Here is a 25,711-nt window from a genome sequence, read left to right on the forward strand (position 1 = left end):
CAGAAATGGGATTTTAATTTGCAATACGTATCTTTTACATGGCATTCTGTATTCCAAAAGGGTTGGCCGAGGGTGAGGGAGTGGAATAACACTTTGAAATGTATTGAGGGTGTCCAATTTCCATATGAGAAGGAAAAAGTTATTGCGGAGTGCATTTTCCTTCCTTTTTTTGTTTTGAATATTAGTGAGGCTAGTAGACCGGCAAAACTTTTTTACAAAGTGAACTGACCTGTGCTCCAAATGAATACAACACCCATGCAAACCACACAGCTTGAAATTAATCTCCAAGGGAGAAGACATACTATATTTCCCAAACCTGACATACAATTCACATCTTAATTCAATGTATTACAGAAAAAAAAACATGGAGTGCCCACAAAGCTTTAGTGGCAGTGCAAATGACTTGAATGAGGAAGTTTAAAAATCAGTCCATTAAAATGCACTTATTGTCCAGAATTGTGGCTATGTTCAATTTGTACAGAGGCAGATATCGAATTGGCTCAGTGGAGATGACAGCAGGAAACTTCATCCTGGCACAATGCTGTAGAAAATAATAATGCATAAACTGCATAAGCACTGTTTAAAAAAAAAAAAAAAAAAGACAGTGGCATATTGTTCAACTTGTAAAAAGAAAGCATACAATGCAGGTTATGAGGGATAAATACTAATAAAAAAAAAAAAAAGACAAAGAACACTGCAATTAGTCTTGCTCTTGGTATTATTTCAAAATACTTCCACCCAAAGACCAGCGACATCTACATTTAAGCCTCGATCTCCCCCCAAAAATATTTTAAAAAATGAAATATAAAACATATGCACATCGGTCAGATGCATTTTTTTTTTTTTTTTTTTTACATAAAATGTACACATTTCTGACACGAGTGAATGAAATATAATTTGTGACTTGATCAATATAAACAAAATGTACATTTGGAGAGAGCAACCCGCCCCCCCCGGATTCACAGTTAGCGATTTGGATGACAACATTGTCGGTACAGTACAGGACATGGGAAGGACAGAACTGTAGAGGGCGCTATAGCGTTGCAACCAAATCAAATACTGTATTGCACATAGTGACATGACGTTCTCCCCGCCAATGCGGTGGAAGATGGATGGCCCCCCCCTTGTGGTAACGCTGCATCCTCCTGCACAGTTCAGGAGCATGGTGGGGGGGGGGGGATGTTCTGTCTCCAGCCAGTAAACGGACAGCTGAGCGCCTACCTGAGAGCTCAGCGTGGCGACGTTTCAGTGAGCTAATTCCACAAAACGGGTTGGCTGAAGTGACGGGACGTGCTACTACAGCGGGTGGTGGCTTAACTGGTTGGTGGGTGTCGTACCGACGGGGTTGTCTAGAAGGGGGGGGGGGGGGGGCAAAAAGGCATTGACCTTATCAAAGAAAACGGGCACCGTTTGACTGTCCAGCACTTAAGGTTCTACCCCTGCAGCACCGCTTGACGCAGCGATGGTCAACTATGGTCGGTGAAACCTGGAAGGGGGGAAAAAATAAATAAAAAGGGAAACATTTCAGAATATTTGGACGCTCAGCAAGTGTATCTCCAAGCAGTGCATGCAGATAGAGACTTGGAGGCATTGAGTTAGGCGGCAACTTACCTGGTTAAATGACGACTCGACTCGTGCACTTCCATCTCGTTGCTCTTGAAGTCGTTGAGCTCTTTTCGTATAGCTGCCTGCACATTTAAAAACACACCTGAGCGTTAAAACCCACAACAAAATGAAATGCTAACTTTGTCGCTTTTTTTTCCTGCACATACGAAACGCCATCCAAGCGTGAAAAAAATAGATTACTGAAAAATAGATGCACTGCAAGAAATGTTCCAGCAGGGGGCACTGTGATGCAACGATACTATTATCTCTTAAAAATGTGACTGATATGATGCAGTTTTAATATACATTTAATATGTTAAATGTCTATTTTGGGTCACTTCAGGAAAAAAAAAATCATCAAATTTCAAAGCAATAGAATAACATTATTATCTCTTACTAGCAGCCAAGTTCCTCAAAGAGGAAGGGGAAAATATTAAAAATGCGCCTTTGATGTCGGGAGCAGGAAGGAAGACAGACATGTCTACGGCTCGCCGTCCCCAGGCGCCCCTTGTCCAATTCCTCCTTTACGTAAGCCGAGCTATTGCGTAATCAAAACAGTCAGTGAGTTCTACGAGTGGTCCTCAGGTGTGATCTTGCGTGCTCAAAAGGCTCACGAGCCAAGCAAAAAGGGCTTCGGGGGGCCTTTGCCTCCCCAGGAGTATTAAGTCTGAAATAACACTGTCAAGTTCCACCACGACGTGGCCTAAAAGTCGATTCATTTTCTATTAAATATTTATAATAGCAATAAAATGCATAATAAGAGGAAGCACTACTGGCCTTGTCAGCCGCGGTGAGTCGGGTCCAGGGCTTATCCGCCCGTCGGTCGTAGTCCTGGGCGTCTGAGACCTCCACGTAGTCGCTGAATCGGATGAGGATTTTGGCCAGTCTGAGCTCCTCCACGGTGGGCCTCTGGCTCAGCTACAACAACAAAAACAGCAGTGTTAAAAAAAAAAGTCCGCCTTCACCAGTTGTTGAGACATTTGCTCCATCAGGCATGAAATTACTTACCTGCAGAGTACCAGGAATCCATTTGAAGGTGGGCATTTTTTATTTTTATTTTAAGTGACTATTTGAAGTGTTTGAGAAACTAAATGTCTTTCTGCAAATCACAAATTGGCTTTTTCCTGAACCACCACTAGATGGCACCAAAGTCCAGTCTAATAAAAAAGTAGTCATTTGGTGCCCGCTTGCTAGGTAATTAGAAACTGTATTTCATTGTTATTTTTATGTAATTACAATCAATTTAATAAAACTGCTCTGTTGATAGTAATGTGAAATGAAACTTTGCTGAGGTCTTTTGAAGGAAATTTGCCCAGAATAATCTGAATTGAAAACCAAATTGGGGGAGCTTGCTAATGAGTATTAACAAGATATACAGCAGACGTCAGATATTTCTTTTATTTGTCAAGAGGGGAACGCTTGCAGGGGTGCTTAATTGAAAGCGACAGGAACACGCTCAACGGAGTCCAAAGGTTTGGCGGCCGGCATGATGCAAGGGCCAAGGGCAACAAGGACGCGGATCTCCCCGGGAACACAAAACAATGCAATTTCTTGTTCTGCTGAGTTCGCTCACCTTGCGAGTCAGCCGTCGCTTGATCTCCCGCTTCTCCTCGATTTCCTCCTGCTCGTTGCGTGCTGCGGAGAAGGAGGAGCGTTACCGCGGTTGTGCAATTACTAACGAGGGGCGCAAACAGGCATTCCGCCTAATGTGGCCAATTAGAGAGCAGCCCGATACGAAATCCAATATGCTTGTGTAACCTCAAATAGCTTTCATCATTAGCTCTTTAATAGCATTAGCGATGCGCGTCGGGGGAGCGCGATTGCTTTGTTCTCCCAAGTTTTCCCTTTGGTGCGCGCTCATGATTGCATGATTAGCCAATTGGATCAAAATAGAAATCCCTCCTTATTAATATGGATGCATGTGTTATCAAGTGGCCAAGATTGTCATCTTGTGATGGTAGCGTGTTAACAAGTCTTCTGAGTACTAAGACTCCGCCTTAGCATGTCTGATATTAACATAACATTAACATTCCACCGCACTCCTACAGGCCATGACGTAAAATCCTCACTAGCATGTAAACAAAGCGCTCCTCCGTTTTCGATTTAACCTTGCACGCTTGCGAGCAACGGAGGAGGCCGTGCTCGTAAATTCTTTGACAACCCCCCCCCCCCCCAATGTCGTCTTGTCTGCGGAGCCTCCGGGTGGAGCGGGGAAGTGTTGGTAAATCACACTTTGATGTGAAAGTCACAGAGTACCCCGGCAACAGGGCTGCGAATCTCTGATACAGCCGAGAGTCTGCCCGGCTGGACTTCCTCGGGGAAGCCCGCTCCACTACCGCAACCAAATGAATTGTTAGCGTTCCAAATGTTTCCATCGATGTAAACATTCCACAAAACTGTCTGTGTGTGTTGACGTGCAAAGGGTCAGAATGCTCACGTTTGAGGATATTCCTCTGCTCCAGCTCTTCTGCCGTCGGTCTCTGACTCAAGCGCCTTGTTAAAAAACAAACAAAAAAAAAACACACAAATCATCCATGGTTAGCAGAGTAATTGACCTGTACATGCTCTAAGACACACAAGACAGAATTTCTGAAGAGGATTAAAATTAAAAAAAATCTAGTTGACGGCACTTTTACAAGCTGCCTTGAAACAGGTCTCTAAAAAATAAAAAACGATGTGCTCTAATGATGATCAAGTCTGCTCAATCTGGCAATAAAAAGACGACCTTACAGGGCACAACGCTGCCAAAGAAACGGAAAGCGAGAGGATGAGATCTTTTTTTTTTTTTTTTTGGAAGCATGACAAGAAAGCGGGCAGGCCTTCTGGGAACATGCACCGTGTTCCAATCACAGAAGGAACGGCTGATTCGTGCGGACGATAATATTCCCTTCCTCGCTTGCAACCATATTGCCGACTTCTCCTATCGTTCGTAAATTGCTGCATTCGAGGTGGCGCTGCGATGTGGAGCAAATCGGGTAGAGATGCATTGCGGTGATTCGGTGTGATGCGCGAGCGACGAGGGGGGGGGGGGGGCGCTACGTGCTGCCAAAATTAGGTCAGCACCATTTTAAGAGCCTCATTTCAGTGAGATAAAGAATTTATCCTTGTTGGATTTTAAAATGGAAACATGAAAGGGGAGAAAGAAGCGTTTGAATAAGAAACACCCCGCTTTCTCATATTTCCTTCAGCTCGGAATTGGAAGTATTGTCAGTTCAAATTAAGACAGAATGATCATTTTGGCAGACGGGAAGAGTGAGTGCCGTTTTCCAAAATCTTGTTGACTTATGAGCAGTATTGGGATGTGCAGTCACGCTTGGGGAAAAAAAAAATCCTGATGCCATAATATATGAATTATTAGTTACAATTTGTCATTTGTCCTAATTTGGTGACACTTTGTGTACTTGGGCAACAATGGAACCATCACGACCCTGTGGTGTGCCCCCAGCCTATTCTAGTAAAAAATGGGAACAAGTTAGGGGGGGGAAAAAAAATTCTGTTTGCGTCGCCATAAATAAAATATTCTGTTATCCTTCAGTCTGAAGTTGGCTGGTTCTCATGAGCTTCTCCGTTTTATGTCATTCTTTCCAATCCCGCAGTAACTCAGACGTCTTTTAATTAGGGACATGGTCCTGAATTACAATACTTGGCCAACGCAAGCAGCCGCTAAGAGCTAGCTTACCTCGTGAGTTTGGTGCCAATCTGCTGCCTGGACTCCAGCCGCTCCTCATCCGTCTGCACTGGCAGAATGTTCTTCTCCTCCAGCTCCCTCTTGGACGGACGGTTGCTCAGCTTGATAGCCAGCGAGTCTTTGCGGAGTACTTTCTGAGCCAGCGTGCCTGAAATTCAACGGCTGGTGTGAATAGAAATTGAGGAAGCGCTGGAGGTGTTTTATAAATAAATAAATAAATAAATAGCTTAGCACTAAATAATAGATGGGTAAATAACAGAAGGGGCACAAGAATGTTTTTAATATTTTACCAAAGTCCCATAAGTGCTTAAGTGAAACTCCAGAACACATACGAGGTCTTGTAAAACTGTCTTCCGCTTCATTAGCATATTAAACCACTCCCGCTTTCAATGCACAATCTCAACTCACTTGTAAATATGGAGTCGTCGTCCTCATCGTAGTCATCGTCATCCACGTCATCCTCATCCTTGTACATGCTCGGCAGATCTTCATAGTCGGACTCGCTGGGCATGTTTTCCTTGTCGTCTTCGTAGTCAACGATGACCGACGGCACTTCCCGTCTGTCCTGAGGAGCGCACTGACTGCTGACGTGTAGCAAAGAGCTAGGAGAGAAAGCAAAATGATAATTTTTTTTTTTTTTTTTTAAGGAATTACGGCTCAATTTGTTCTGGCCTATATCAAATGAAAAAAGGGGCCGAACATAGCCCACGGGCCGCATGTTTCCTCTCCCTTGAGTTCTGTGTATTTCTGATACGTTGAGGTATGGCTTCCTTCCCATCGGTTTCATCCGATGACCCGCCGCCGTTACATAACCGTTTCCCCTCTTCCGGACTAATTGTACGCAGTGCCATGAGCATTTTCCTTCCTTACAAGCCCTCTCAAATGGCTTTTGGCGACAAGAAGACGGCAGCCGAGGAGCTTACGTAAGATCCAATCAGATTTCATGTGGCTTTTCTGCAAACAGGAAGGTAGTAAGGAGCTCTTGCAAAGGAGCAGCTGATCGCGTTATGTCAGGCCGACTTGATGCCGGGGACGCCTACGCTGCGCGCGAGCTTGCGCCCACACAACCACAAACACACACACCGAGTTCAAATCAATCTAGCCATGCTGCGCTGTGTTCAGTCAGATTTTGGAACGGCGCGGCCTCGTCGCGGCGTTTTTGATATCAACGGGCAACCTGACGTACACACACACCTGATAGGACTAAAATTGTGCTCAAGCATCTCAAGTAGTAAAGGGATATTATTACCGTATTTTCCGAACTATAAGGCGCACCTAAAAACCTAAAATTTTCTCAAAAGCCGACAGTGCGCCTTATAGTCCGCTGCGCCTTATATATGGACCAAATTCCTAAATTTAAACTGGCCCGAAGCATTGTGTCATGAAATCAATCATAAGTGGCCCGCTGAATCAAAAAGACTATGGATCATTATAAAGTAATTTGTTGCGTCTGAAGTTGAAATAAAAAAGATAAAATGGAGAATTATTTGATTGGGATTAAAAATCTGACATTAACGGTGCGGCCTTATATAAGGACAAAGTTTTAAAATGGGCCATTCATTGAAGGTGCGCCTTATAGTCCAGTGCGCCTTATAGTTCGGAAAATACGGTAAGTCTTGATTTACAGTGTATGGGGATGTACAAAATTGAATATCCTCAGATTGGAATCAAGCCAGGTCAACTAAATGCTTGGAAATATTTGGATAATCAATGATTACTCCCTTGTTGTCTTTGCTGTCCTGAGACTTGAGTCATTTATATGCACTTAAGGCGCAACATTTTGGTCCAGTTATCCCAAATCTAAACGGGAAGTGGGCACTTGGACCTGCGGTGTAAATCCAGCCAAGCATAAGAGGCATGGGAATAAATGCTAAACGCTGATCCATAATCCCGCCCTGCTTCTGCTTCACTATCGGCTTTACTGACCCCGACGTCAGGGGGCGACTTACCTCTCAAACCTCTGCATGGACAGCGCCAGCGTTTTGTTGAGCTCCTCGATGATGCGGCTCGGCCCGTGCAAGCTGCCGTACTGTAGCTGCAGAGGATGACCGTGGTTCTGGTGGAGAGCCGACAGCGCGGCCAACTGAGAGGGCAGCAGGCTGCCGTGGTGGCCCGGCATCACCTGGGCTAGGCCGCACTTTTGGGACACAGCGCCGAGGGGGTTGGGGGAGGGAGACGGGGACGTGGCGCAGTCCAGTCCCCCCAGAGGCACGCAAATCATGACTTTTTTGGGCGGGAGGGGCGGCGAGTGCTTTGCCCCGGGCATGCAGGGCAACTTCATTGGCTGGCAAGAATCTGGAGAGGAATCATAACGCGACGTTATTCAGACAAACAAACAAATCTCGTGGAGCTCAGACGCGCCCTGATGGAATTAGGTCAGCCTAATACCACTTTGCGCTGACTGACAGATTGACGACGGGAGGATTGAATAAAAGTACGGCAATATTTAGAACATTGGCTGACCTGTGCAATGGTTTGGGATGCGAGCAAAAGGCTTGGGAGGGAGAGCCGGCGGCTGTTTGTGGTACAGCGGCGGCTTGGCGGGGTTGTCCTGAAGGTCGCCTGCGTAGCTGACAGACTTCTTGGGGGCTAGGAGCATGGACGACTTGATGGGGGGCTCCTGAGCGCAGACTCCGCCGTCCATGGAGGAGCGAAATTCACCTGTTGCTGAGCGGATGGAGGGAGGGGCAATCAGTAAATAAATAAACAAATAAAATAAATAAAAATACAAAGAAGCAAGAATCTGCATGAAGCACCCTGCCTGCCCCAAAGTGCTTTTATATACCGTAATTTTCGGACTATAAGTCGCACCGGAGTACAAGTCGCACCAGCCATAAAATGCCCAAAAAAGTAAAAAAAAACATATATATGTATATAAGTCGCTCCTGAGTATAAGTCGCCCCCCCCCCCACCCAAACTATGAAAAAAAAGAACCGCGATTTATAGTCCGAAAATTACGGTAAGCATATAAATCCCCCCCCCCCCTCGAAAAAAATGTATAATGAAAGATTCTATCAGCAGCTAGCCTGCGTGAGATTTGAAGAGTGCACTTCAGAGATTGCTGATTAATGAAGAATTCAAAGAACAGCCAGGAGCTGACGAGTTTTCATCTGACAGGCATAATTTGAAAGAAAAGAAGAAAAAGAAAGGGGGGGGGGCGTGCCATTATGATGATGTGGTATGAAGCGGCTCACCTTTTTCAAAGATCTCCTTCAGCACTCCCCTCTTGATCAGCTCATCTCGAGTCTGGCGCATGGACATCTTCCTCTCCAGTGCTGGGTGAGCAGGAAAGGGGAGGAGATTTATTCAACCATCCATTTGCTGTAACCTCACAGCACGTACATTTGATCATCTAATCTTCTATAAACTGGAATGTCCAACTATCTGGTCCGGCTTGATGAACGCACAAGCGGAGGAAATTGAGTTGAACAACGCTGAATTGGGAACACTCCATTAAGAGAGGCGATAAAAGCACAAAACCCAAAGAACAACATTTTTATACTCTTGCTGCATAATGCACAAAATGATCTATTTTTAGGCTCCCGAGCATGGGAAGGCCTAAGTGTGTCGGGAAGGCTTGAGCAAAGAATCCTTGTTTGAAAAATCTACGCTCGGCATGAAAACCAATTAAGTGGAATGAGGATGAGCTGCAACACTCAAACGAATCCTCATTGTCCATTTACAGCATTTGTGGCCTCTAATTAACTCAGACGGAGTGAACGTGGATTAAAAATAGCATGCAAAGCGTTGAGATTAGGAAACGAGTCTGCAAAAACGCTCCAGACTTGATTTGCGTCCGGTAAAATGATTCTTTTACATCAATAAGCGGGGTAATTCATTATTTGGCCGAATGTTTAAATATGCTAACAATCAAATGGTCAGATTTTTTTGTTGTTTTTTTTAAAGCACCTGTCGGACCGCTTTACACTTCATGCCAAGTATAAACCAGCAAAGGCAAAACCTGTCAGAAAAGGACGGACGGGATTATACTTCAGTTTCATCCAATATGAAAAGTAATGAAGCAAAGCTTGACATGACATAACAGGGATGGACGCTGTTACGCAACGCCATTAAGTCAAAGGCTTAACGAGGACGCATCTTTGACAGTCATTGTTTTTTTTTTTTTGCCGGATGTATATCCAACCTGCACGCTGGAGCTACTCTGCGCAAAAATAGATTCATGGGTAGAAAGCTTAAGCTCGCAATTGCGGGAGATTTCATCAGAAAGAGCCGCCAAAAGACATTTGCTGCAAATAATGACATATTGCCAAAACATCGCAATAGATTGCCTGGAGTCGCACGTTATTACAAAATTACTCATATCGACCCATCTGAACTCTGCGCGATCACCCCCCCCCCCCTTTTTTTTGTAACCCCCCTGCTGCGGATTACTTTGACTCGTTTTATTTCCACTGCGCAATGAATGAATAGCGATGACGCCTACACGCTGGCATTTTGTGACAGTCCCGCAGCGACCTTTTTTTGACCCTGTGGATTATGCCGCGTCCTTTTGTTTGTTGATTATGCAAGATGCCTTTTATCATCAATAACTGGCATGGAACGATCGCTTTACGGTAATTGTATTATGACACGTTTGCCGTACACGCGTTCCTGCTTTTTTTTTTTACCATGTGGATTATTTCGATTATGCAAGTTATCAATAATTGGCAATGAATGGTCATAAACAACTTATTATACAACATAATGCATTCAGGCATCATTGAGCATTCCATGGACTTTTGATCACCGTATATTAAAATATAAAAAAAAAAGATATATTTAAAAAAATGCATCATAAAGAAGAAGAAATAAACAAGCCACTCTGGAGTATAAATCAAATTTGGGGGGGTGAAATTTATTTTACAAATTACAACTGTAAAGCTAAAGCCGACTGATGTGCTGAACGGCCGTCAGTGCTAAAGTAGAATGGTGCTAATCAAGAAAAAGCCTTAAAATAAAGTTCTATTTTAGGACGCCCCTGTGTGGAGTTGGAAGGGGCCCCCGAGTAGCCACTCAATCTGCAGCGCGAGATGAGAGGATTAGGTGCTCATCAGAGACTCGGCTCAGGGCATATTAAATCAGACTGGCATATCTGAGCTCTGCCCGTATTGATCTGCGAATGCTTCACTTCCACTGCGAAGTGACCCAGATAGTCGGAACACGTTCTACCAAAGCCCAGAGGCTCAACCGTGACTATTTATTTTTGTTGTTGTTCCCGAGACAATCCTCAAAGATCGAAAAAGAGGGTATTAAAACTTTCATGGGGATTTATCAATGAGAAGCTCGGGCATTAACGGAAAAAACATCAGAGGCTTGGCTAAAACTCATTGAGATGCGGACGGTTGGGCTTTCAATCTGGATTCGGGCCTCTCACACATACGCACAAACAAACACAGAGACAAAAAAAAAAAACCGGCCTCAATTGCATCAAGACTGCTGATCACCGTCGCTGAATTCCTAATGACGTATTTATTTGTTGTTTGCTCTATCTAGTACCCGATGACAGAACCAAGAAAGAAGAAAAGTATTGAAGCCATTGTGTATCCGTTTTCCTTCAACCAAGTTCAATATGGCGATCTTGCCGAGCGTCTCCGCGTTGACTGATTACATGCGGCAAATTTTCCATTTTAACGGCGATCGATTTGGAACGGGGTTCAAACGATGCTGAATGAGATGAGCGGCGATGACCTCCTCCTCTTAATAGCGCCGCTTTCGGCCTTGTTTTGAAATCTCATTTTGGCTTCAAATCGAAATGCAGCTAAGTAAATGTAAAAGTACAATTAAGGCTAATGATTGTTCCATTACCAAACTTTTGAAATGAACAAATGGCGAGATCGCCGACAGAAAAAGCAATGAGGTCACGGCGTCATAAAAAGCTCGGAGCACTCAACGGCTGGCCGGCACCCACTCGGTGTGACGCCATCCGACTCCTGCGGGGCAGATTTGCTAGCTAGCCAGCCAGAGGTCAGCGAGGTGAGCTGATGCAGATACTTGATTCATCCCCGAGGAAATGTGCTGACTTTTAATGGATTGCCACAATTTGCTTTGATGAAGCCATCACTTTCCCTGATGATGAATGCGCTCCTTCAATGAGCTTCGGGAAGGCACTTATCGAGCGTTCACACACCATTTCTGCGGGAAGAGCAATTTGTTTTTTTGTTTTTTGTTTTTTACTTTTCAACACAATTTTCTACACCTCTCAATTTGCAGCGACGGTGATGAGCTGAGCCTTCAAGCTGCATGTGAACTAAATTCTCCGGGAAAATAAAACGTTTCACTCAAAAGGTCAAAAGACGTGGGAGGAACATTTCCCGTGACCCAGAATTGAAATATCCACATCCCGCTTGCATACTAGCGTTTGTCAAAAATGGCTTATTTTGATGAAACATACCGGCCGAAGTCTGCTTGAACTTGTCGCTCTTCTTCTTCCTCCATTTCCAGGGTTTGAGGAGGCGGCCCAGCGTGGCCAGCCTGCTCCGACATCGGATGGGCGGCGTGTGGGCGCCGGAAACCAACGTCTCGGATCGCATCACGGCCAGCCTCTCGACCTCCTCGGCTGCGAGGGAGCAAACAATAGACAGAAAGGTGAGGATAGTGCGATGTCGGTGCCAAAAGATCCAGCACTTAAGCGCACTAAGTCCGAGCGGGATGCATCTGGGCCAAGTCGCCTCCAGAATTCTCAAGTAACTGGATGAGCATCAAAAAAAAAAAAAAATCCTGCATAACAGACTGCATTAAAAAAAATAAAAATAAATGCAGCCCCTCAAATATTTATTCTAATAGAACACAACCATAAAATAGAAATAAAGAATATCCTAATATCCTAAAAGAATGTAATATTGCTGCTAATTTTTGGACTCATCAGTACGTCAGCCATACTCCAAAATGCCAAACATTATACGCTTCAAGTGTTTTACATAAATCTGCCAATAAACACTTTGCAAGCAAAACGACACATCATCAAGAAGAACTCTTGCTGAGCTTCATTCAATATTTACACGACAACACCCTTCGGAGTGCCGTGTTTGATTACGCTGCATCAAAAATTGTTTAGTTGCAAGCTATGGCAAAGTTGTCGAATCTGAACGTTTGAAACAGCTCCCTAAAGTAAACAGCGATCATATTGCCGTCTCACTCAACACTGGATTGATTACACGAGTCGGTCAGCTAAGCATTAGCAACCAAGATGGCGGCACACAAAACGGCGGCGCACAAAAGGCCAAGCTCAGAACTAATCAGTAGAGTTGCTTGAAACGTGTTATGTATCACGCAAAAAACAACATTTCAAACTTGTAAAGTCATCATGTGCGAATATTAGCAACTTTAAAAAAAAAAAAACAGAACAAAGTCACCACAAATTAAATTATCGACATGCTTTGTTTTCTACTTTTATGCTTAAATCAAATGGAATGACACAGTTATCACAAGAAAGTACCGTATTTTCCGCATTATAAGGCGCACCTAAAAACCTCCGATTTTCTCAAAAGCCGACAGCCAATATTGAGCCACTACAGCAGACGTGTCCAAAGTCCGGCCCGCGGCCCAAATATATATATCCTATATATGGACAAAGTTTTAAAATGGGCCAGTCATTGAAGGTGCGCCATATAATCCGGTGCGCCTTATATATGGACGTTTTAAAATGGGCCATTCATTGAAGGTGCGCCTTATAGTGCGGAAAATACAGTACATTTCCCTTTCTGTAGTGTTTCCAGGAAATATAAAATGCTCTATCAAGCAAAATGGAAAACGCTGACATGACCTGGCTGCCTCATGTGTGGACATGCGCAGCGACCTCTAACCAAGTGTGAAATGCGCGTCAAGGTCAGCACATCGCTCGGCATGAACACCGCCGTTTGCCAATCCAACACAAACGTATCACTTGAGAAGCTAGTCAGCCGCCACCGCCACCACCCCGAGGTGTCGTAGGACAAGACAACAGACAGCGGCTCACGGTCCATTACTTGACTGCTCTGCTCCTTCGCGACCGACGTCGGGAGACCAAACACCGACGTCACGTCGGCTGATAAATAACAATGCAGATTGAATTCAGGCGGATTTCAAACAACTTCATTAAAAAGCTTCGAGTGAGATAGGATGGAATTTACACCGAGGAGGATCCGGAATCCAACCAGCTTCAAAGAACAAACTGGGTTTTAAAAAAAAAAAATAACACCATCGGCAGTGAGTTCATTGTGTGACAACAAACTGTCAAAAGAAGCTGTTGCTGGGGCAAAATGACAAAAATAGCGCCATAAAAGACACGCCGATGTTTGATACATCGTGGTGATCTTACGTTGCAGTTCTGAAGACGATCTCAGAATGAGTGCTGATGATCATGTCATGACATCATTGCAGCTTTTCTGTAGGATGTTTTGACAAAAAGATTTTGGGGTGTCAAAGTCTTTTTGTCAAAAGTCCAATATTCAAGAACTTATGATTGAGAATGTAATTTTTTTTAATGACAACACTTGTTCCCAGGTTGAGTTCTCCTCAAACCCTGAGAAATTTTGCTACAGGAAAAAAAAAAGGTGTAAAACGGCTTAAATATGTACAAAATATGCAATGCAATTTTAAAAAAACAGATATTAAATAAATTCCCTGAAAAAATTATAGTGGATAAAAATAAATGGACATAAGAAATTAAACACGAATGCATTAAAAAGTGCTTCAACTCATCCATAAAGAGCTAAAAATAAATGGCACGTTTTTGAAGGCAGGTGATCCTTTTGTGGCTGCCTCGGTATCTCCGCAACACCCAACAATGAATAATAAATAACATTACCGTAAACATTTATTTGCATCCCAAGAGGCCTGAGAGATGTCATGTGACTCAACTGGAAATGCCTTATAGGAGCCATCTCTATGTATTTATTTTAATTTTATACCGGCAGCTGTTTAGTAACAGTAAACATGCAACAAATATGAAGTTAGAAAGCGCACGAGTGGACGCATGGAGCGATTAAGACGACGATGATAAAGATGGGGGAAAGTGTGTGTACTGTGCATCCTCCTGTCTGTAGGCGCCGCAGGGCCCCCCCGGGGTGCACGCACGCACGCACGCACACGCCGCCGCCGGCCCACTCACCGTCCTGCGTGTTGTTCCCGCGGCTGCAGTTGCTGCAAATGTGCTTGATTTCCTTGCCGATATGACAGTGGATGGCGAAGGGCGTGTTATTGTTGTTGTTGTTGTGCGCGTCGACGCCGTGCTGGCCTTTCTTTCCGCCCAGGGACATGATTTTAGCCAGGCTGAAGGCGTTTTTCTTGGGCTTCTCCGCGGCGGCCAGGGCCACCGCCGAGGGGGCGGGCACCGCGTTGTGCCCGGCGAGCCACCAGGCGCCGTGCATGGCGGTAGGCGCTGGGTCCGCGCTCGGGTAGTGCGCCGTCTTGAACATCTTAGCTCCGGCCCTGCTTGAAGCAACGTGGAGCGCAAGTGCGACTTGACGGACGGCGGTGCAGCGCTGCAATCTGCGGTGGAGCCTATTGTGGCTAATCCACCATCGGGGAGAGAAGCAGCGCGTCGCTCTGATTGGCTGAGCCGTGCGGGCCCTCTAATAGGCAAGTGCGAGTTTTTTTATGCCCGGTCACGTGAACGACGCGCGCGCGCATGCGCACACAGACGTCCAAGCTTGCTTTCGGACGATAATTAGGCCAATCAAAAACAGTTCATCGTTATCTCACTTTGTTAATTAATCAAAATACTGTCATCGTTTTATAACGTGAGCAGAAAACAGAATTGTTGCTGTTCACAAATGATAGCGACCAAGCCCCATCAAAATGGAAATCCGAAAATTATTGACATCAATTTTCAATCAGTATTCTACAAGGTCCTCATGTGAGCTACTGACCCAGTTCCATCATCACAACACACACCTGACCCATATGGCTACTAATAGATTTGACATATTACCAATCATGGTATTAATATTACTTTTATGTTCCAACAACCAATACGTCTATCTCTGGTGATGTGTCCTTGCACTGTTCTCTGGTCTTCATCACACTTGTGTATGCTACGTTTCCATGCCACTCTAGTTGATCTCCAGATTATTGGACTGGGGGATGGTTTGACGATCAGAGTGCGAGCAATTGGGATTATCCACAATTGACCACCTACAATAAAGCCACGGAGGCCACGGACAGTGCAACGCCCCACTTATTCAAGACAAACGACAAGAATGTAATGCAAGCAGAGTAACAGACAAGCATCCGGGGAGTAGATTCATCCAAATCAAAGTCCAGAGAAGCAGCACTGGGAGTTTGGTCAGCACTTTAAATGGCTTAAGATCAAATGAAAGGCCCATTAAAGATTCCTGATAGGCCTTGGTGTTACTTTATCAGCAGTTGCGGGTAATTGTGTAATCGGTGTCAAATATTGGGAGGGATCAGACTCCCAAATTGGTTTGAACTGGCTTCCAATGTTGTGATGCAGGTTTTATTTGAAAAGAAAAAGAAAAAAAAACCCGAAAAGGTTGTGAGTGGACAGCCTGTCAGTACAAATCTGCTGTTCCTTCTGTCCATATCGCTGTGTCCCTCCCTACCCATCCGTCATTCTCACCTTGCATTCATCCAATGTGCTGCTTTGCTGAATAAAATCAAACTTGAAAAAAATACAAATGTACTTCAATCTAAAAACAACACATCCCCGGGAAGCTACTTTCATATGATGTGGTCATTTCTGTTGTTGTTTTTCTGCAATTTAGAAGTGGTTGTGAATATCTGAGTTGCTTCAAGAGAAGGGCAAAACTCATACAGTGGCACTTTCATCCGTTTCCATTCATTCTATACAGTAGCCTTTACAATGCTGCCACCTAGCGGCCATATTAGTAACTTCAACAACTTAAATTCTTTCCTTGAACTGTGTACATTCTTTACATCCATTCCGTGAATATTCCCATCCCAATGATATTTTAATAGAGTTTCTATTTCTTTTAAGTAATCTTCTGTTTTTGGTAAGGTTACAAAACAAAGGCCAATTGTAGGGGAAGAAAATGTTTAAAAAAAAAAAAAAATGGGTCTTTGAAGCTTTCAAACGTCATTAAGTCACATCATTCAAAGACGATCTTACGTATGGTAAAGCCTGCTATTTATGTCCTTTATGTCCTTTATATACTACAGGTTTCCGGTCTAGTGAATATTTTTGTTCAACAAAGATGTAGGGGGTCAATTAGACCCAATTACGTTACAGAAAACTTTAATTTCGTATATGTATAGGCTTTGAATACTAAAAAAATCAAATCTAATTTACCTGTTAAATGTTGAATCCGCTTACCGCATCCACGTCCAAGCACATTTGCAACATCCATTGTGTGAATGTTTCCACTCCACTGCCGGTGAAAAAAAAATGAGAAGACGGTAACCAAATGTAAACAGCTCCGTGCGTGCGTGATGATTGCCACACAAGTTACGTCAGACGTTTTCCCATAGTTGAGCTCTTTGCTGCCAGCCAATGTCCAAACATTTCTGACCACAGCTGCAATAATATCAGATTTTTACTGCGCCACATAAAAAACCGTCGAATTTAATATTTGGCAGCGTGTCTGCCGATTTTACCACAGCTTGCAAAGTCGTTTGACGGCAGCAACGACGCATTCAACTTCAACGTTCACTTGCCTGCTGCTGTCTCCACTCCACTAGAGGGCAGTAGTACTCCTTCCAATCTATGCACAGACCCGTCCCCTCTCACTTTTTTTCCCCACAGCCACAATCATACACATATTGTTCATTTATATACATTCACATCTGGCATTTGTGAGGTTCTTGTGCAAAACAAAATGATAATTTGGGGAATGATTACTTTTTGTGTGTGTTTTTCTGCAGACATAACACTGAGTCATTGCTGAGTGCTGCATTGCAGCTTGGACTGAACTGACTTGGGAGTATTTGTTGAAGGGACACTTACTCAGCAGAAATGCAGCAACAGTGAGAGCAGCACTGGGGACAGCAACCATAAATAAATGCCACTCAACATTTAATGGATGCCTCTCTTTCTCTTAAAGACCGCGTGACTGATCACAATAACACTGCTTCATTTGTTTTATGTGCAAATAATTGCGTGGATGTGTGAACTTGAATGACTTGGTTATAATCAAGATGTGTGATGTCCATTTAATTTGACAAATAGATACCACCCTCAAATAAATGTCTTTCTTTTTTTTCCATCTGGAAAAATGAATATCACAGTAGATTGTATAAAATACAACTAAAACAAGTGTAGAGTCTTATTACTCGTAAACAAGTTCCCGCCTCAGCAAACCCAGATTCACACACTTCATTTTTTGTTCACACAAGGACGAACGGTGAATTACAATGACCCGTGGATCGATGGCGCCCACCGCTACAGTATTCCCTCTGTCCTCACTTGCTTAAATATTGCATTGGCTTTTCTTGCCTCTCTGTGCCCAATGAGCTGACACACACTTACTATAAATATCAGCCATAAGCATATTGTCATGCAGCTTCCTTTCTGCTTGCTTGCTGGTAAAACACACACACGCAAAGGATTATTATTTCTCGGCTGGCTTGTGGGAAGCACATCACAGTCAGGAGCCGTTCCCATTTCCATCAAGTGTGCCACAGAAGAGCCGTTAAATGAGAGTGAAAGGAGCACACAGTTCCATTCTTATTGAAATCGTATTTCTTTTTCTCTCCATAGTCTCGGATATTGCATGACTATTTTTACTCATATTTCCCCCAGATTGATGTTTTATTCAGCACAAGAAGGCCCGGCCCGCACGCAGCCGAGCGGGGAAGATGGGTGTGTGTTTTTTTAAGATGCAAGATTTAAAAACAGTCAGTTTACATGCGTGTTTGAGGCTTAACTAGTCTTGCCGCCTCCTACCAGCACTCCTGTTGTGAGGAACACGGCACAATGCTTGGCTAACTGAATTTAGCTTTACTCTCTACCCCAATATTTTTTAGGTCATCCATTTTTTTCCACAATTTAAAACTGTTCTACGGTGTCTTATTGACATACTGTATCTGTAATATGCACTGAATGTTTTGCTCAATGTTGTTAGCGAAGCTAATGCTAATCTGAGCTTCCGACAAAACTCAATGCAGCTTTGCTTACCTTATGGTTTGATTTATAATATACGTAGTTATACAATAGTAGTTTCGACACTACTAATGAAAGCCTCTTCTATTTGTATTCTAAATTGCAATCCACATATGGCTGGATGTTGTCTTTATTTTGCCAAGCTCTTTTTGGGTAAAAATGAAAGTGTTGTTCTTCCATCTGACAAATCCTCACACAAAGCTCATCCAAAAGCCACAACCTTGCCCACCAGCCTTTTGGTTTCCTTGGCGATAAGCAAGCTAAATTCTGCTCTACTTCTTCAGGTGGAAGTGAGTCAACAGTGCTGTTGTACACGTCGCCCCCGTAGCGTCCGCACGCTCCACGGGTTTGTTGTAGAGTCGAGAGAGATAACAAATGTACAATTTTAACCACAACAAGCTGCTCTCCATAGAACTCACACACACACACAACGATGGTTGCCGTGTTTTGGACCTCAAGTGTCTGTTTGTGCAGACCTTTTCTTTCTAAATAAAAAGGATTCATTCATCTGATTGTGCTGGCCCGAAAAAGGTTTATCTACTCAACTGCAGATGAGGTGGCGATAAGCACATGCTATCTATCTATCTATCTATCTATCTATCTATCTATCTATCTATCTATCTATCTATCTATCTATCTATCTATCTATCTATCTATCTATCTATCTATCTATCCATCTATCCATCTATCCATCTATCTATCTATCTATCTATCTATCTATCTATCTATCTATCTATCTATCTATCTATCTATCTTGGTCTTAACGACACATGACAGCACGATATGGATGTGGCATGTACAACAACACAGCTTAGTGACTGCCACACACATACACACACACGCAGACATCACCCAAAATGTCACCATAGCAACGGGATGCGACCTGCCTTGTAAAACGTAACGTATAAATAATAAGAGTGCATTGCAGGGTGCTGGTCCAAAGCAAAAAGCAATGCATTTGTGCGTGTGCGTGTGTTTGACCACCAACAGCACAACATGGGGGCTAGTCCAGGACACGTTGACGCCTCTTCCCCTTACGTAATCGCGCTGGTAGTAATTACCAAGCATTAAAAAAGCTGCTATTCACTTCAGCATTTTGTTGTGTGAGTCCACAAAGTTGCGTAACATCTCAGTCCCATCCGCCGCGGGGAATGGACGCAGCCCAAATGGAGCAGTAATACATCAGCGTATGTGGTTTGGGTTTGATCGTCAGCATGACGACATAACGTAAAAAAAGGATGGTCCTACCTGTCCGCAGGTTGAAGGAGAAGCGGGCTTCGACCAAATAGGGGGTGTCTCTCCTGGAGCGCAATCTGCGGATTAGTCGGCGGTCAGTGCTGTCCGGTGTGGTCGCCATCAACCCGAGCCAGGGCCCACCGATAATTGCTCGCCGACTGGGGCGAGCTTCACCACAGTGGCGGCCACGCTGGGATGAAGGTGTCGATGATGAAGAGGAGGAGGAGGAGGAGGAGGAGGAAGAGGGAGTTGGAGAGGAGAGGAGAGGAGAGGAGAGGAGAGGAGAGAGAGAGAGAGAGAGAGAGAGAGAGAGAGAGAGAGAGAGAGAGAGAGAGAGAGAGAGAGAGAGAGAGAGAGAGAGAGAGAGAGAGAGAGAGAGAGAGAGAGAGAGAGATAGTCCACTATATTTATATAATCTTCCTTCAAGATGCAGCACCATCACTATTTAGTTATCATAAGAACACATATACTAATAAAACATATGCAAACATCTGAAACATAAAATCTGTGGAATGAAAAAAAGCGACAAAAAAAACGGTTTTTTTGGTAAATTGGTCAACTTGAATACAGTGTTTTTATAAATTTGTAAAAAAAAAAAAAAAGAAGAAAAATCCCAGCAGAGGTCACTCCGCTCCTCCCTTACGACTTTTAAAAGCGGCACGACACTTGGATGAGATTTACGACTATTAATTGTGGCCAGCAGAGTTGAACTGGATCAAGCACGGTCGTTTGCCAAAGAACTACAAAATAAAGGTAACTGCGTCGCGAACATATGAGCAACGAAAAGTCTTATTAGTGTCCATGACCACCACTCGTTTCGAAAGTGGGCTTTACGACACTCAGGTAAGGATTTACGTTAGTTATTTGTGGCAGGCAAGAAAAGTAAACAAGCCATCCCTTGAGGTCGCTTTTCGAGTTCCTTGACACCAAAGAGCTACAAAAAAGAAGTAAGTGAACATATAACCAACGAAGAATCTTTTAACTTTCCATTATGGTTAAACAATTCCGTTTTTAAAAAGTTCCTGTTTGCACGGACACAAAAGTAGTAAATAAGGTAACTTCTCGGGAAGTTTCTAAATTCTAAACTAAATTCTTTATATTAACATAATCGGAAACTCTATTTGTATCAAAAATGTCGGTCAACCTTTTCTCCAAGGAACTCGTTTTAATCAGTTCCTTTTTATACAGCGAGCAAAGCGACCGTCGCACATCGACACATCGCGAGATTTCAACGGCAGGCAAACAAATACAATAATCTCATTTATTCTCGCTCGATGTTAGTTTTTCCTTTTGAAAGTCATTGCAACGCCAACAATAATAAAAATTACAGTACGTGAATCTGGAAGCCTTTCTTGCATTTGCCGAATTTTAGATTTCAGAGTTGATATAACAAACCAAGTTGTTTAATCTTGTAAAACCTGTTCGGACACAATTTAGGGAGTGTTTGCTCTTCTGCACCCATAAAGCAACATGCTAGTTATTGTGAAAACTGAACTGATGCGATTTGTTTGAGTAAATCACATCGCAGTTCAAAATATTAACCCATCAGATTGGGTTAATAGTCCTCTTCATATGCTATTTATTTACTTACTTACTTACCACAGTTCATATTTATGCAAACCTGCAACAACTATACTTTTTGGGTGAAGGCTAAGGGCATTATTATTATTGTCCTCTGCCCTTATTTGACTCTTGAATCTGTCTAAAGTATAATGTACTATTTTCTTTTTGACCTCTATTTCAGTGACAATGCTGCTTCAGCGTCGCGCTATTGTGTCATTCGGCCTCCGCTTGTATTGCAGTCATGCGACCAGCGGACCTTTGGCGGAAAAGACCAGCTCCAGCTCAGGTAGCAGGAAGCCACTTTGATATAGTACAGTGGCAGAGTTTTTGTTGTGATATTTCATTATTCATAAAAGTAACACACTATAGAAGTCATACAATGTTGTGAATTTTATCTATTTATGTGCGCGTGTCTGATTCAATTCATTTTAGCATAGTGTCGTTCCAGTGACTGGTTAAGAATAGTAGTAAAATTCCCTCCTACAGCTGTCATACTTATTCATCCAATATTCAATTTTGGAATTGTTTGCTTGTTTTCTAGACATGTCTGAATTCCGAAAGGTCTTTTCTAAAGCCCAGCACGTAGCCATCATCACCGGGGCCGGTGTGAGCGCTGAGAGCGGGGTCCCAACATTCCGGGGTGAACATGAGAAATGGAGGAAATGGCAGTCCCAAGTGTGTGCTTTTTATTTTTTATTTAAGACACATATATCTCAGCAACTTTTCTTCAAATTTGTCTCGGCACAGCCAGCCAGTAAAGTTAGGTTATTTGTTGCATATTTCACGTGATTGATGTTACGCTTCCCTTTCATTTCCATTGAAGTCAATTGAAACCACTATCTCTTGGATTTGACAGGACCTGGCTTCCCCGGAGGCCTTCTCTCGCTACCCATCGCGTGTCTGGGAGTTCTACCATCACAGGCGAGAGGTGGCGTTGAGCAAGAAGCCCAACGCCGCGCACCTGGCCATAGCCGAGTGCGAGGCCCGGCTGAAAAAGCAAGGCCGTCAAGTGGTGGTCATCACGCAGTGCATCGACGACCTGCACCAGCGGGCGGGCTCCAAACACGTGCTTAGGATTCACGGTGGGTGGACTGAAAAAATGAATTTGCTATCAGTAACTATTAGTTGATAAATTGTGTGTGATGAACCCGTCGTGTCTAAGTGCAGGCAGCCTGACAGAGACGCGCTGCGTGAGTTGCGGCGATGTGGACGTCAACAGGCGCAGCCCGATATGTGCGGCCCTCAAGAACAAGGGGTACACACAAATGTGTTTTTTTTCTAAAAGCACAACGCGCACTTTGCTCTTCCATGCTCGCCATTTTTCTTCTCGTGCAGTTCACCTGACCCAAATGTGCCCGATGCTGACATTCCAGTGGATAAACTGCCAAGGTGAGTCAAGTGGAGTGTGACAAGTGGCTGCCATCACTGTGGAATTTTTCAACATTGACAAATAAGGAAGTTTTACTGGTTTATCAGAATTGTTGAGTTTTTTCCCCCCAATGGCACAATATAATTTTTTCCCCATTTTCAACTTCAGCCTCCCATTTCATGAAGTGTAGTGGGCTCTCAACTTCCTACTTACGCAAGGTAACCACTAGAGGGCAGTGATGTTCTAAAGCTGGATTTGCCCTGCAGGTCCATATGCCTGTTTTCATGTCCAATGTCAAGTGATACATATGGCTACGTTCACATTGACAGAACACAGAAAACAACACACCCCAAAACATAAGTTGAAGTCATTTTGGTGACTATTTTAAAAAGCCCCAAAAAAGAAAACCCACTGTTATTCCACATTACGCCACAGGCCAGCACAGAAGAAACCGACTGATGGCTCCGACGACATTGAATTTAATCACCTAAAAGCTTGACTGTACTTTTAACAAGGTGTTCCGAAAGCGATTGCAACGGTCTGCTGAGGCCCAACGTTGTGTTTTTCGGAGAGACGTTGGACTCTCACCTCCTGACCAAGGTGGAAAAAGAACTGGAAATCTGTGATCTTTGTCTGGTGGTAAGTAGTGTGCATGTGAAACACTCGTGTGGTACATTTCACGTATTCTAACTTGGGGCTGTCATCCCCCCCCCCCGCTAGGTGGGTACGTCGTCAATCGTTTACCCGGCGGCCATGTTCGGTCCCCAGGTGGCGTCCAGGGGCGTCCCCGTGGCGGAATTTAACCTACGAGCAACACCAAAGTCCGAGTACTTCACGTAAGTGGATCGTGCAAGAGGATCAAATGATGCGGGAGATGTTGGTGTGACAACATATTCGGCCCTTATATCATAGCTCAGATTGTTTTGGTTTGGCGCAGGTACCACTTCCAGGGTCCGTGTGGAACCACACTGCCAGCAGCTTTGGCGCCACACGAGTCCGAGGTGGTCTAAAGCGGCGCTGGGGCAAAAGAGGCTTATTTTTTTACTCTTGTTCTATTCCAAGTGTTTGCCTTGGAAGCACTTGGATGCCTACGACGTAGCGAGCGCTGCACATCTGTCAATACTTGAATACACCGCTCAATATGGGGAAATGAGATATAGCCCAACTATATGCTGATTGATTGATGATCGGGGAGAAGTTGTTACACATGCAGTCATTCGCGCTTTGTCTACGTTATCCTGTACGGTGGAACTGCTAATTTGCCCCTATTGGAAATAATATTTCACTTTCATCAAGCTTTCTGTTGAGGTGATGTTTTATGTAACCTTCCTCAAATATTTAACATTCACAAATTAAAATCACAGACCCAAAATGTCGAGGGATCAAGAAGGTGTTGGCCGAGGATTGTTATCACACCGCGGGGTTATTTACGTACGTTCTGCTGCTTTACTTTCGGGGGTTACTGATCTTTGCCGCTTCCATTGTAGATAAATTGTCATCCAATATGAGGTGCTGGGTAGAATGCAACAAGAGGATATTTCTTGCCTTGACCAAATGTTTGCTTTAAACTTTACAGAGCAATATCAGCTCACGTTACACACGTTTATTCTCATCGATTATTTTCCGTGCTTTATTCGTACTAACAGGATGGACAATCGCCGAATTGTCAGTTTATGTTTCACTAAAATTACAATGCACACTTTCTAAACTTGTACAGTACTGAAAGTCTGTTCATGCGTAGTCAGCCGGTGCAATTCTTATTAAAAGATTTCATACGCTGGTCTTGCATTGTTTATTCTATTTATGAATCTCCCCAACCTAAGGTGCATAATCATTTTTAACATCTATTTCGAGTTACTGATAGAGACGTCATGCACGGTGACCGATTTAGTCATTGAATTTCACATTCAGTGCACATTTATTTAATTCAGATCTGATCGTGACTATTATGACGCCTCGGCCAGTCCCAAAAATGCCCCGTGGCAGCGCCACTGCTATTTGGCATGACTTGGCATTAGGCCACTAACGGGAAGTGTCTGGCTGTAAACTGCACGGATGGATGGCTGCACGCATGCGGCGCAACATAGTGTGAGCGAGTGCGTAGATGACTATTGATCTGTTTTTTTCTGCGTGTGACTGATTTTCATTCGACTGGCAACTGTTTTGTACAGTGCTGCACACATGATCGGGATTTGTCGTTTTTACTTCAAACGTTGTAGGGCTCCAACTTTCTGTTTATCACGTACTTTTTATAAACGCCAAGAGACGATTGAATATTTTAAGATTTTTATTTTCTGAATTTTTAATCATTAGTATTTTATATTTTTAATATGTTTTTGTTATATTTTTTAAAATATCTAAAAAATTTAGGGCCTTGTAAAAAATATGTGCCAGTGTACTACTAAAATTTGAGATGCACAAAAAATTAATAGTATAAATATAGCATTAAAAATAACAATAAGCGTTTTAATGAGACGACTGCAATAAATCCCACTTTTTGTTTTCCATTAAATGAAACGAAGCCGCATTTAAAGTGATAGTTGCACCACTTAGCGGGCAACTTTGTGAATTACAACTCAATCAAGCCAACGATGGGATATTTTAGGTCCCCAATGAGCTTTTTAGCACATTTCCAAACGACAATATAACACAACCCCTCCTCCAAATTGTAGAGTTCAGTAACGTGTGGTGCTTCTTAATGAGGGCCATAAAAAAAAAAAATAAAAAAAAAACACACCATGTGCAAGCTGTAAACCCATTGCAGGTATTTTTCTATTTATAGCACATCATAACAACAACACCGAAAGGGAGACGGGTGTGCACACCCGCACACTCCTACGCACACTCCCACAAAGTGCAATCCACTCGCAGTGTCATCTTGCTAACCTTTTCCTGAACTGTGCATGTGTGTGTCTGTGCACAACTCAGCTGCCGTGACAAATCCTTAATAGTTAATCCACCCCATCCATTCTTTTATTATTTTAGAACCTTTGCATTGAAATCTTTGTTTTGTAACACAAACGATTAGCTGTGTTATTCTGTGAGGTTGTGTTTGCTGTTTGTGATGTCCAAACAGTGGTGTGTATCCGTGGCCCGCCCCATCGCCTCCCACGCTATGCTGATAGGGAGGGAGTTGTTGTTTGAGCGTGGCGAAGATGGGGAGGGGGGGAGCCCAGGTGCAGGCTAATCTGTT

General features: G+C 43.5%; 2 protein-coding genes across 6 annotated transcripts; one reads left to right on the forward strand and one right to left on the reverse strand.

The window, feature by feature from the left end:
* LOC133165390 (phosphatase and actin regulator 1-like) lies at positions 1–21,097 on the reverse strand. 4 transcript variants are annotated; one of them, XM_061295019.1, is made up of 13 exons: positions 20,920–21,097; positions 19,599–19,776; positions 11,685–11,849; positions 8,488–8,568; positions 7,757–7,960; positions 7,243–7,588; positions 5,702–5,895; positions 5,285–5,441; positions 4,043–4,098; positions 3,179–3,240; positions 2,383–2,523; positions 1,612–1,688; positions 1–1,486 (listed from the first exon to the last, which is right to left on the reverse strand). In XM_061295019.1, exons 2-13 carry the CDS (start codon positions 19,705–19,707, stop codon positions 1,471–1,473), a joined length of 1,608 nt encoding a protein of 535 aa, XP_061151003.1. In that variant the 5' UTR covers positions 19,708–19,776; positions 20,920–21,097; the 3' UTR covers positions 1–1,470. The 4 variants fall into 4 exon arrangements, with proteins under 4 accessions (XP_061151003.1, XP_061151004.1, XP_061151002.1 ...); XM_061295020.1 differs by lacking the exons at positions 19,599–19,776; positions 20,920–21,097 and adding an exon at positions 16,542–18,120; XM_061295018.1 differs by lacking the exons at positions 19,599–19,776; positions 20,920–21,097 and adding an exon at positions 14,382–15,453 and having other exon boundaries at positions 7,757–7,954.
* LOC133165405 (NAD-dependent protein deacylase sirtuin-5, mitochondrial-like) lies at positions 20,190–24,298 on the forward strand. Of its 2 annotated transcripts, XM_061295049.1 has the most exons (10): positions 20,225–20,339; positions 20,460–20,533; positions 21,331–21,435; positions 21,691–21,824; positions 22,006–22,231; positions 22,317–22,404; positions 22,485–22,538; positions 23,034–23,157; positions 23,239–23,354; positions 23,456–24,298. In XM_061295049.1, coding segments are annotated over exons 2-10 (921 nt in total). In that variant the 5' UTR covers positions 20,225–20,339; positions 20,460–20,532; the 3' UTR covers positions 23,529–24,298. The 2 variants fall into 2 exon arrangements, with proteins under 2 accessions (XP_061151034.1, XP_061151033.1); XM_061295050.1 differs by lacking the exon at positions 20,460–20,533 and having other exon boundaries at positions 20,190–20,339.
* The last annotated feature ends 1,413 nt before the right edge of the window (positions 24,299–25,711 follow it).

This window comes from Syngnathus typhle, linkage group LG13 (genome assembly GCF_033458585.1).
Source record: "Syngnathus typhle isolate RoL2023-S1 ecotype Sweden linkage group LG13, RoL_Styp_1.0, whole genome shotgun sequence".
Classification (NCBI taxonomy): Eukaryota; Metazoa; Chordata; class Actinopteri; order Syngnathiformes; family Syngnathidae; genus Syngnathus; species Syngnathus typhle.

Excerpts from the sequence above, each read along its gene's own strand:
- LOC133165390 (XM_061295017.1), bottom strand. The coding sequence starts at position 14,688 with ATGTTCAAGACGGCGCACTACCCGAGCGCGGACCCAGCGCCTACCGCC. Across the intron at positions 7,961-8,487 it reads GAAGGAGATCTTTGAAAAAG|CAACAGGTGAATTTCGCTCC; the intron begins GTGAGCCGCTTC and ends CCATCCGCTCAG. Across the intron at positions 5,442-5,701 it reads CGACGACTCCATATTTACAA|GCACGCTGGCTCAGAAAGTA; the intron begins GTGAGTTGAGAT and ends GTTGAATTTCAG.
- LOC133165405 (XM_061295049.1), top strand. Across the intron at positions 21,825-22,005 it reads GGAGGAAATGGCAGTCCCAA|GACCTGGCTTCCCCGGAGGC; the intron begins GTGTGTGCTTTT and ends TGGATTTGACAG. Across the intron at positions 22,405-22,484 it reads GCGGCCCTCAAGAACAAGGG|TTCACCTGACCCAAATGTGC; the intron begins GTACACACAAAT and ends CTTCTCGTGCAG.